The 13,219-nt window shown below is 42.4% G+C and overlaps 1 protein-coding gene across 3 annotated transcripts in view; it reads left to right on the top strand.

The window, feature by feature from the left end:
* LOC143775780 (death-associated protein kinase 1-like) overlaps nucleotides 1-13,219 on the top strand; it is a 151,984-nt gene that overhangs the window by 99,266 nt on the left and 39,499 nt on the right. For all 3 annotated transcript variants that reach the window (XM_077264322.1, XM_077264324.1, XM_077264323.1), the window contains exon 9: nucleotides 11,395-11,598. In XM_077264322.1, coding sequence (XP_077120437.1) covers nucleotides 11,395-11,598 — 204 coding nt within the window. The remainder of the gene's footprint in view (nucleotides 1-11,394; nucleotides 11,599-13,219) is intronic.

The following is a 13,219-nucleotide window of genomic DNA, read 5'->3' as shown; positions in this document are numbered from 1 at the left end:
GATGGAGTGGGTGACCCGTTCCTTGCGAATAGACCCACCGACGATCCTAGGTTAATCTCAAGCAAAGACCTATAGATAAGGGGAAGGGGGACCCTAAAAGAACTAAGGACTGGGTACAAAAACAGGTCACCTCCTAGTAGAAAACACAGAGAAGGCTGCAGAAACCAATAGAAAACAGAAACTAAGGCTAGCAGAACCAGAGGTAGCAGCACTGCACAAATAACACACACAGAAGACAAAGCAAAGCACCAAGCTAGAGCTCAAGCAGATTAACACTGTTGTCCAGCAAGGACTGGGAGGCAGGTGCTGGTTAATAAAGAGTGAAATAAACACCTGACCCAAGACAAACCCAGCACCAGAGGAAAAAGACCAACAGCCAGAACTCACAAGAAAATGGCGGATAGTAACAAACTAAACAGATTCTAACACTGGCGTGAGCAGGGGGACCTTGTGTGCCTTGCAGGATTTTAATCCATGACCAGATCCTCCCATGTAGTTCTGGGCTCATTCCTGACCTTTCTCAGAATCATCTTTACCCCATAAAGTGAGATCTTGGGTGGAGCCCCAGACAAAGGAAGACTGACAGTCATCTTGTGTTTCTTTCATTTTCTAATAATTGTGCCAACAGTTGTTGCCTTCTCACCAAGCTGCTTGCCTATTGTTCTGTAGCCTTTCATAGGCTTGTACAAGTCTACAATTTTGTCACTGGTGTCCTTAGACATGGTGGAAATGTTGGAGTGTGATTGATTGTGTGTGTGGACAGGTGTCTTTTATATGGGTAACAAGTTCAAGCAGGTGCAATTAATACAAGTAATGAGTGCAGAGTAGGAAGTATTTTTAAAGAAAAACTAACACGTCTGTGAGAGACAGAATTCTTGCTGGTTGATAGGTGATCAAATACTTAATTCATGCAATAAAATGCAATTTAATTAATAATCATACAATGTGATTTTCTGGCTTTTATTTCTGGATTCTGTTTCTTACAGTTGAAGTGTACCTATGATCCTATGATAAAAATGACAGAACTCTCCAGTCTTTGTAGGTGGGAAAACTTGTAAAATCGGCAGTGTATCAAACACTTATTTTCCCCACTGTATGATGTACGAATAGGTCATATTTCCGGTTTCCCATATTTGGAGAAGGTTCAGAAGCCGAGGCCAAATTATACCCCGCAGGCGCCGGCTGTGATACTTAGCTGCCAACTTCCTGTAACAATTGCAGCCATTGCATCATCTCTATGTAATACAAGTTACTGCAAATGCATATTTGGTTGAAACACCAATTAAATGATTCTGCAGATGCCTAAGATGTCTGAGGGTATGCTGCTGTCTGAGTTTATCTTATACTTTCCCTACATCATGTGTCAAGTGAACCACTGGAGGAAAAAGGTGGCTTGATGCCATTCTAATTTTCCTTCAGACCTCCACCTTCAACCCTGAATAATTCTTTGTTCTGACCTGAGAAAATACCTTGACTGATTTTGACTTATGGTAATTCTTTTAAGTGAATACTCTGGAATCTTTTTGTTTGTACAGTACTTTTAGAAGAAAAAAAGGTAGTTCTGCCACCCCCTTCTCATTTGATATATAAGATTATCTTTTTCTGTCTGCAGTTATGGACGGTGAAGGCAATGGCCACTTGTTACCAGCCTATAGTTTGTAAACACAAATACTTTGAAAATGATATAGATGTGTCTAATAAAGGTAGCAATTCTACATACAAACATGGGATTGTAACTGAACATGATTAAACAGGCATCATTAACCATAACTCTTATGCTGGTATTTATCAGGTGGATCTATCATCTCTGGCTCTCACTATGCTGTAGCCTGTCAGCTCTATCTCTTCTATGTGTAGCTACTGTCTGCTTGATTTCTCATCTTTTACTGGTATCTGTCAGCTCCATCTCTCCTCTGTAAAAACTCAATCAAGAATACAGAGAGGAAGGACTTCCATTTGAGGCTGGAGACACACTAGCGATTTAAGAATTGGTCTGATTTTGATGCAGGAGAGTCGGACAAGTGCAATGCAATTGTCATGCGAGTGTCATGCATTTTTTGTGTGACTACAATCCGATTTTTCACACCTAGCATCCGATTTACATCCAAATGCAGTGCGATCGCTATCCGACTGCAATGCAATTTTAACATGAGCTTCTACATAGAGCAATTCTCTAAGTCATTTACACATCATTTTAAAACGGAGTATTCATCATATTTATAAATATATAATATATATATATATATATATATATATATATATATATACATGGGTGAACCTAGCCTCTCTGTTGCCTGAGGCGAGCTGCAAAATGGCGCCCCCCGTGGGCCCCCCTTTAACACCTTTCTGTCATCGGACGTACTATTCCGTCCATGTGGGGTGGGCCCTACTTCCCAAAGATGGAATAGTACATCCAGCGCGATCGGCCGCGCTCACGGGGGGAGCGCGGCTGATCGCGGCCGGGTGTCAACTGACTATCGCAGCTGACATCCGGCACTATGTGCCAGGAGCGGTCAAGGACCACCCCCGGCACATTAACCCCCAGCACACTGCGATCAAACAATGATCGCAGCGTTCCGGCAGTACAGGGAAGCATCGCACAGGGAGGGGGCTCCCTGCGGGCTTCCCTGAGACGATCGGTACAAGGCGATGTGCTCACCTTGTACCGAGCGTCTCCTCCCTGCAGTCCCCGGATCCAAAATGGCCGCGGGGCTGCATCCGGGTCCTGCAGGGAGGTGGCTTCACAGCGCCTGCTCAGAGCAGGGAAGCCTCCCTGCTGTGCTGTGTGATCACCGATCTGACACAGTGCACAGCAAAGTGTTAGATCGGCGATCTGGCACTTTACTGTGATGTCCCCCCCGGGGCAAAGTAAAAATGTAAAAAAAAAAATTTCATGTGTAGAAAAAATAAATAAATAATTCCTAAATAAATAATAATAAAAAAAAATATTGTTCCAATAAATACATTCCTAGAGCTAAATAAAAAAAACAAAACAATAAAAGTACACATAATTAGTATCGCCGCGTCCGTAACAACCCGACCTATGAAACTGTCCCACTAGTTAACCCCTTCAGTGAACACCGTAAAAAAAAAAAAAAAAAAACAAGGCAAAAAACAACGCTTTATTATCATACCGCCGAACAAAAAGTGGAATAACATGCAATCAAAAAGAATAAATAACCATGGTACCACTGAAAACGTCATCTTGTCTCGCAAAAAACGAGCCGCCATACAGCATCATCAGCGAAAAAATAAAAAAGTTATAGTCCTCAGAATAAAGCGATGCAAAAATAATTATTTTTTCTATAAAATGGTTTTTATCGTATAAAAGCGCCAAAACATAAAAAATGATATAAATGAGGTATCGCTGTAATCGTACTGACCCGAAGAATAAAACTGCTTTATCCATTTTACCAAACGCGGAACGGTATAAGCGCCCCCCTCCCAAAAGAAATTCATGAATAGCTGGTTTTTGGTCATTCTGCCTCACAAAAATCGGAATAAAAAGCGATCAAAAAAATGTCATGTGCCCGAAAATGTTACCAATAAAAACATCAACTCGTCCCGCAAAAAACAAGACCTTACATGACTCTGTGGACCAAAATATTTAAAAATTATAGCACTCAAAATGTGGTAACGCAAAAAACATTTTTTGCAATAAAAAGCGTCTTTTAGTGTGTGACGGCTGCCAATCATAAAAATCCGCTAGAAAACCCACTATAAATAAATAGTAAATCAAACCCCCCCCTCATCACCCCCTTAGTTACGAAAAATAAAAAAATAAAATAAATGTATTTATTTCCATTTTCCCATTAGGGTTAGGGCTAGGGTTAGGGCTAGGGCTAGGGTTGGGGCTAGGGTTAGGGCTACAGTTAGGGTTAGGGTTGGGGCTAAATTTAGCGTTGGGGCCAAAGTTAGGGTTAGGGTTTGGATTACATTTACAGTTGGGAATAGGGTTGGGAATAGGGTTAGGGGTGTGTCGGTTAGGGGTGTGGTTAGGGTTACAGTTGAGATTAGGGTTAGGGGTGTGTTTGGATTAGGGTTTCAGTTATAATTGGGGGGTTTCCACTGTTTAGGCACATCAGGGGCTCTCCAAATGCGACATTGTGTCCGATCTCAATTCCAGCCAATTTTTCGTTGAAAAAGTAAAACAGTGCTCCTTCCCTTCCGACCTCTCCCGTGCGCACAAACAGGGGTTTACCCCAACATATGGGGTATCAGCGTACTCAGGACACATTGGACAACAACTTTTGGGGTCCAATTTATCCTGTTACTCTTGGGAAAATACAAAACTGGGGGCTAAAAAATAATTTTTGTGGAAAAAAAAAATATATATTTTCACGGCTCTGCGTTATAAACCGTAGTGAAACACTTGGGGGTTCAAAGTTCTCACAACACATCTAGATAAGTTCCTTGGGGGGTCTAGTTTCCAATATGGGGTCACTTGTGAGGGGGTTTCTACGGTTTAGGTACATAAGGGGCTCTGCAAATGCAACGTGACGCCTGCAGACCATTCCATCTAAGTCTGCATTTCAAATGACGCTCCTTCCCTTCCGAGCTCTGCCATGCGCCCAAACGGTGGTTCCCCCCCACATATTGGGTATCAGCGTACTCAGGAAAAAATGGACAACAACTTTTGGGGTTCAATTTACACCGTTTCCCTTGGAAAAAAATACAAAACTGGGGGCTAAAAAATAATTTTTGTGGAAAAAAAAAAAAGGATTTTTTATTTTCACGGCTCTGCGTTATAAACTGTAGTGAAACACTTGGGGATTCAAAGTTCTCACAACACATCTAGATAAGTTCCTTGGGGGGTCTAGTTTCCAATATGGGGGCACTTGTGGGGGGTTTCTACGGTTCAGGCACATCAGTGGCTCTCCAAACGCAACATGGCGTCCCATCTCAATTCCAGTCAATTTTGCATTAAAGTCAAATGGCGTTCCTTCCCTTCCGAGCTCTACCATGCGCCCAAACAGTGGTTTACCCCCACATATGAGGTATCAGCGTACTCAGGACAAATTGGACAACTACTTTTGGGGTCCAATTTCTTCTCTTACCCTTGGAAAAATAAAAAATTGGGGGCGAAAAAATCATTTTTGTGAAAAAATATGAATTTTTATTTTTACGGCTCTGCATTATAAACTTCTGTGAAGCACTTGGTGGGTCAAAGTGCTCACCACACATCTAGATAAGTTCCTTAGGGGGTCTACTTTCCAAAATGGTGTCACTTGTGGGGGGTTTCAATGTTTAGACACATCAGGGGCTCTCGAAACACAGCATGGCGTCCCATCTCAATTCCAGTGAATTTTGCATTGAAAAGTCAAACGGCGCTTCTTCCCTTCCGAGCTCTCCCTTGCGCCCAAACAGTGGTTTACCCCCACATATGGGGTATCGGCGTACTCAGGACAAATTGTACAACAACTTTTCCATTTTCTCCTGTTACCCTTTGTAAAACAGAACAAATTGGAGCTGAAGTAAATTTTTTGTGTAAAAAAGTTAAATGTTCATTTTTTTTAAACATTCCAAAAATTCCTGTGAAACACCTGAAGGGTTAATAAACTTCTTGAATGTGGTTTTGAGCACCTTGAGGGGTGCAGTTTTTAGAATGGTATCACACTTGGGTATTTTCCATCATATAGACCCCTTTAAAATGACTTCAAATGAGATGTGGTCCCTAAAAAAAAAATGGTGTTGTAAAAATGAGAAATTGCTGGTCAACTTTTAACCCTTATAACTCCCTAACAAAAAAAAATTTTGGTTCCAAAATTGTGCTGATGTAAAGTAGATATGTGGGAAATGTTACTTATTAAGTAATTTGTGTGACGTATCTCTGTGATTTAATTGTATAAAAATTGAAAGTTGGAAAATTGCAAAATTTTCAACATTTTCGCCAAATTTCCGTTTTTTTCACAAATAAACGCAGGTAATATCAAAGAAATGTTACCACTATAATGAAGTACAATATGTCACGAGAAAACAATGTCAGATCCGTTGAAGCGTTCCAGGGTTATAATAACTTCATAAAGGGACAGTGGTCAGAATTGTAAAAATTGGCCCGGTCATTAACGTGCAAACAACCCTTGGGGGTAAAGGGGTTAACACATACCACGATTCATGATGCACAGATACAGCACAGAAATATAGCACAGCCATGTAGCATATAACAGAGCCCACGTAGTATATAACACAGCTCACGTAGCATATAGCACATCCACATAGTATACTGCACAGCCCACGTAGCATATAACACAGCCCCTGTGGTATATAACACAGCCACGTGGCATATAACACAGCCCACGTAGCATATAGCAGTCGGGTAGCATATAACTGCCCACGTAGCATATAGCACAGCCCACGTAGCATATATCACAGCCCACGTAGCATATAACAAAGCCCACGTAGTACATAGCACAGCCACGTAGCATATAACAGCCCACTTAGCAAATAGCACAGCCACATAGCATATAGCACAGCCACGTAGCATATAGCACAGCCACGTAGCATATAGCTCAGCTTATATTTATTCTTTAACTCTGGGCCATGTTCACACATTGTAGGAAATATCTGCTGCGGCTTTGTGAGTGAATCCGCAGGTTACTGATTAGTTCACCCTACTCAGGCTATGGCGAAGTCCGTGGCAGGTTTCACACCCTGCATTTTTCTGCAGTGGGTGAATGGGATGGTGAAACTCCCGCTACCTGTATAGTACTATAGATTGCTGCAGACGTGTGCTGAATCCACAGCAGGGTATGGACGTGTGAACTTGTAAAATCTACAGGGAATCAGCAGCACAGACAGAACTGTGAACATGCACAAACTGCACCTGGTCCTTGACACACCCAGTCACTGTAGCCACCCGATAGTGTGCGCGGAGGAGCACAAAACAATGCGGCCGCCGTACCTCAGCAGCGGAGCTGCACAGAGCAGCAGTGGCCGGAGCACATGCTTACAATACTGGAGAAGACTACATCCGGGAGGTAGAGAACCTTTCATGATGTCACGAGCATGTGATCAGTCACGTGTTGTCAGTGATGTCGCAGCTGAGCTAATGTTGCAGGAGGAGCAGAACCCGGCCAGTCACACACAGATCCGGCTCTTTTTGGTGATCCTTCTCTCTATGGCCGCGGCACTTGCCTGGGTGCTGACACCGGCCTTGAGCCCTGTATAATAGAGTACTAACTGAACCTGCGTCTCCAACGCAAATTCAGTTACTACAGTGGCGCAGAATCTGCCACCTCCTCACTTCAGTGACGGCAGTGCCGCCTGAGGCAAAGCGCTCAACTTGCCACATGGTAGTGGCGCCCCTGTATATATATATATACAGTGGGGCAAAAAAGTATTTAGTCAGTCAGCAATAGTGCAAGTTCCACCACTTAAAAAGATGAGAGGCATCTGTAATTTACATCATAGGTAGACCTCAACTATGGGAGACAAACTGAGAAAAAAAAATCCAGAAAATCACATTGTCTGTTTTTTTTATCATTTTATTTGCATTTTATGGTGGAAAATAAGTATTTGGTCAGAAACAAACAATCAAGATTTCTGGCTCTCACAGACCTGTAACTTCTTCTTTAAGAGTCTCCTCTTTCCTCCACTCATTACCTGTAGTAATGGCACCTGTTTAAACTTATCAGTATAAAAAGACACCTGTGCACACCCTTAAACAGTCTGACTCCAAACACCACTATGGTGAAGACCAAAGAGCTGTCAAAGGACACCAGAAACAAAATTGTAGCCCTGCACCAGGCTGGGAAGACTGAATCTGCAATAGCCAACCAGCTTGGAGTGAAGAAATCAACAGTGGGAGCAATAATTAGAAAATGGAAGACATACAAGACCACTGATAATCTCCCTCGATCTGGGGCTCCACGCAAAATCCCACCCCGTGGGGTCAGAATGATCACAAGAACGGTGAGCAAAAATCCCAGAACCACGCGGGGGGACCAAGTGAATGAACTGCAGAGAGCTGGGACCAATGTAATAAGGCCTACCATAAGTAACACACTACGCCACCATGGACTCAGATCCTGCAGTGCCAGACGTGTCCCACTGCTTAAGCCAGTACATGTCCGGGCCCGTCTGAAGTTTGCTAGAGAGCATTTGGATGATCCAGAGGAGTTTTGGGAGAATGTCCTATGGTCTGAGGAAACCAAACTGGAACTGTTTGGTAGAAACACAACTTGTCGTGTTTGGAGGAAAAAGAATACTGAGTTGCATCCATCAAACACCATACCTACTGTAAAGCATGGTGGTGGAAACATCATGCTTTGGGGCTGTTTCTCTGCAAAGGGGCCAGGACGACTGATCCGGGTACATGAAAGAATGAATGGGGCCATGTATCGTGAGATTTTGAGTGCAAACCTCCTTCCATCAGCAAGGGCATTGAAGTTGAAACGTGGCTGGGTCTTTCAACATGACAATGATCCAAAGCACACCGCCAGGGCAACGAAGGAGTGGCTTCGTAAGAAGCATTTCAAGGTCCTGGAGTGGCCTAGCCAGTCTCCAGATCTCAACCCTATAGAAAACCTTTGGAGGGAGTTGAAAGTCCGTGTTGCCAAGCGAAAAGCCAAAAACATCACTGCTCTAGAGGAGATCTGCATGGAGGAATGGGCCAAAATACCAACAACAGTGTGTAGCAACCTTGTGAAGACTTACAGAAAACGTCTGACCTCTGTCATTGCCAACAAAGGATATATTACAAAGTATTGAGATGAAATTTTGTTTCTGACCAAATACTTATTTTCCACCATAAAATGCAAATAAAATGATAAAAAAACAGACAATGTGATTTTCTGGATTTTTTTTTCTCAGCTTGTCTCCCATAGTTGAGGTCTACCTATGATGTAAATTACAGATGCCTCTCATCTTTTTAAGTGGTGGAACTTGCACTATTGCTGACTGACTAAATACTTTTTTGCCCCACTGTATGTATATATATATATATATATATATATATATATATATATATATATATATATATATATATATATATATATATATATATATATATATATATATATATACACACACACACACACAAAGTATAATAGATAGATTAAAAGCAGGCAAATGATCTGCCACGTACAATATAGAATAGAATAGGTTAGAAGAGAATAGATAGAATAGATATATACACATAGAATAGGTGTGTGTGTATATATATATATATATATATATATATATATATATATATATATATATATATATATATATATGTGCAGTACAGAGCAAAAGTTTGGACACACCAGCTGAGGGACCGATGTTTGTAGCCTAGGAAGGAGTTAATACCCATGGATCTTCCCAGGCTATGAATCTCAGCCCGCAGCTGTATATTTAGCCTTTACTGGCTATTAAAATAGGGGGACCCCCCAAAAAAATGACGTGGGGTCCCCCTATAATAGCCAGAAAATGCAATGAAGACAGCTGGGGGCTGAAATTCATAGCCTAGGAAGGGACCATGGCTATTGTGTCCCCCCCTGGCTGCAAACACCAGCACTCAGCTGCCCTAGAAATGGCGCATCTGTAAGATGCACCAATTCCAGCACTTAGCCTCTCTCTTCCCACTGCCATGTAGCAGTAGCATGTCGGGTAATAGGGGGTTAATGTCACCTTTGTATTGTAAGGTGACATTAAGCCGGCTTAGTAATGGAGAGGTGTCAATAAGACACCTATCCATTACTAATCCTATAGTTGTTAATGGGTTAAAAAAAGACACAGCCAGAAAAAAGTATTTTAATGAAATAAAACACTAAACACAGTTTGACCATTTTATTGTTACTGGTAATCCATGCAAAGCCCTCGATCTCCTGTAAAAAATAAAAAAAACAATAATATACCCATACCTGTCCGGCGTTCAGTCTGTCCCATGCCATAATCCATATCTGGGGTATATACAGTTTACAACTGGAAGCGGTGCTAATGGTGCCGGCCCGGCTGTAAACTACTGGGGAATTAATGAAATGCTGGGAGCGGAGCTTCAGTGACTAGCGGTGACGTCACTGAAGCTGCGCTCCCTCACAGCCTGAACTCAGATGAACTCCTGAGCGTGGGAATATCAGCTGGCGATTTTTTATCGCACCCATTGACTTCTATTGCGGGATGCGATCCGTTTTCTGATTACATTCGCAGCATGCTGCGATTTGTTTCCAGCACGATCATGATCCGATCCAAGCTGGGAAAAAAGCGCAGATGAGCACACCATCATAGATTAACATTGGTTCAAATTCAATCCAATTTTTTATCTGATTGAATTCATCCGATTTCATTGCAAATGGGCATGGGATCAGGAGCAAGGAATATGTAGCATGTATAGTGCAGGTGGACCTCCCAGTCTAAGTAAATGCCCACTGGAGAGTGGATATGTTATAAAAGTACCTTCATTTTTATTAAAAAGATATGTTGTATTTTATGATTCTGTTCTTTCTTTGTTTCATTCATGCTAGGTAATTTCTGACACAGCCTCATTACTCACAGTATTAAAGGGGTTATCCTACAAATACAACCTATTACCTTTACACATGATAGGTTAGGTGATAATTGTCTGGTAACTGGGGGATCCACCACTGGGACCTCCACTGATCATCAGAACAGTGGTCTAAAGTAGACTAAGATAACTGGTCTAGGACCATTTTTTTTGCAATCAGTGGGTCCAATCCAACACATAAGTAATACAATGTAATTGTGGGTCAAACATTTTAAAGGGAACCTGTCACTCCCAAAATCGAAGGTGAGCTAAGCCCACCAGCATCAGGGGCTTATCTTCAGCATTCTGGAATGCTGTAGATCAGCCCCCAATGTATCCTAAAAGATGAGAAAAAGAGGTTAGATTATACTCACCCAGGGGCGGTCCCGGTACGATGGGCGTCGCGGTCCGGCGCCTCCTATCTTCATCAGATGATGTCCTCTTCTTGTGTTCATGCTGCGGCTCCGGCGCAGGCGTACTTTGCCTGCCCTTTTGAGGGCAGAGCAAAGTACTGCAGTGCGCAGGCGCCGGGAAAGGTCAGAGAGGCCCGGTGCCTGCGCACTGCAGTACTTTGCTCTGCCCTCAACAGGGCAGACAAAGTACGGCTGCGCCAGATCCGCAGCGTGAAGACAAGAAGAGGACGTCATCTGATGAAGATGGGAGGCGCCGAACCGCGACACCCATCGGACCGGGACCAGAGCAGCCACTGGGTGAGTATAATCTAACCTCTTTTTCTCATCTTTTATGATACATCGGGGGTTATCTGCAGCATTCCAGAATGCTGTAGATAAGCCCCCTGATGCTGGTGGGCTTAGCTCACCTTCGACTTTGGGAGTGACCGGTTCCCTTTAAGGAAATAAACATTTTTCAAAGCAAGGTTAAAAAGTACTTTAAGTCTGAATTGATTGAAATTATCACTTTATTTTTTTCAGGAACAGCAAAATCTGTTTCTAAAGCAACAATGTCAGAATATACCACAAAATGCCACTTTGCCACACAACTCCAGGCCTGATGAATCATCTGATAATATTCCCATTATGGATGTTGGAAGTTGGAAGCCTGGTAAGAAGGTTAGGCTCTTCATATGTGGCCACAGTGGAGTAGGAAAAACTACCTTCGCCAACACACTGAAAGAGGTACTGATGTTTTTTCTTAACTTGTCATTAAAGAGGGATTCCCATTTTATATCAGAATTATCTGGTATGTTTGGGCACCACTTCTGAGAACCTCACCTATTGGAAAAATTGGTTCTGATGCCACCCCACCATAACACCTTCTCCTTTTGCTGCCTGTTCTGGTTAGTGAAGGGTTCTGGTTCCACCACCTAAGAATCTTTTTTTCTGCCTGTAGTGGTTAGTGAAGGGTTCTCGTGCAACCACCTAAACACCTTCTCCTTTTGCTGCCTATTCTGGTTAGTGAAGGCTTCTCGTGCAACCACTTAAGCACCTTCTTCTTTTTCTGCCTGTTCTGGTTAGTGAAGGATTCTGTACCACCACCTAAACACCTTCTTCTCTTGCTGATTGTATCTTTTTTTATACCTCCTCACCTCTTTGTTATTACCATTAGTCTTCCCTTAACTTGTGTACTTTAACTTGTGGCTGCAGGCAGCATGAAGAAGGACATTGATGCTGTAGAACAGGGATTTGAAACTGAAATACAAAGAGTGCCAAAAATAAAAAACTTGGATAAAGTTGTGGGCCAACCTTGATATTTATTAAAAAGATGTCTATAATTGAGGAAGTTTTTCTTTATTATCTAATACAACAATGAACCTTTTCATATGGAAACAAACTTAAAGGGGTTGTCCCACGAATCAAGCACATTTTAATTAGTAAATCTTAAGAGACAGATTACATGACCGGAACATTGGGTATTTCCGCATGGGCTTAGATAGAAATCATGGTGCCAGGAGAAGTTCTAACCCCACCCCCCCTCCAAAAAAAAATAACCTTAATATTCGGTGGAGTTACAGAAGAGCTTATTTCACAAAGTAATTGTCAGGACTCTGAACATTTTTTGTTACCTTTTTGTGCATTACTGCCCTTTTCCAAGATGGCGTCTTTGGTCTCATGTGCACTGTGTCTTCCTGCTATAAAACTCCACCCCAGCCTTCAGTCTGTGCTAGAGTATTCTGCCTTGCATCCAGCTCCTGACCTCTGGTGCCTCCCTGGCTATATACCTGCTCCTGTGAACCTGTGGGGCTATCCTGCTACTCTGCTCTGAGTTCCTGCTGCATACACCAGTTCCAGTAATCCTCCTTCATCTGCTGCTCCTGTTTGCTTCCATCTGCATTTGCTGGACATGTAAGCTGTTTCTGCTCTGCAAGAACCTGAGACTATTACCCAGACCTCCCTGGTTGAGCTAAGATATTATTTGAACTGCCTTATAAGCATATCTATCTGTGTTTTGGACTAAGCAAGGACTTATTCGTGTCAAGAATAATTGTGCTTCATAGACTTTCTGCATGATTGCATTTTCCTCTAAAGTTTCCTATAGACTGCTGAGCTGCATTTGATATTTGCACCGAGTGTTGTGGACTTGAGTTTCTCTCTGCACCTGTTTGAATCACCGTGTGATAATATAGACTTTACCACTTATAAAACTGTGTCCTGTAGTTGTCTTGTTCCACGCAAAGAGTCTCCTGAGTTACCCCTATAATTATTACAGTAATTTTCAAAGTAATTTTCCTTCTATTGAAACCCCTAGATTGCCCTTTCATTGCCCCCATAAAGTATGAAGCCAGTAAAAGTTCCCCTC

Source organism: Ranitomeya variabilis, chromosome 5 (genome assembly GCF_051348905.1).
Source record: "Ranitomeya variabilis isolate aRanVar5 chromosome 5, aRanVar5.hap1, whole genome shotgun sequence".
NCBI lineage: Eukaryota > Metazoa > Chordata > Amphibia > Anura > Dendrobatidae > Ranitomeya > Ranitomeya variabilis.
This window is presented reverse-complemented; position numbering and strand designations above follow the sequence as displayed.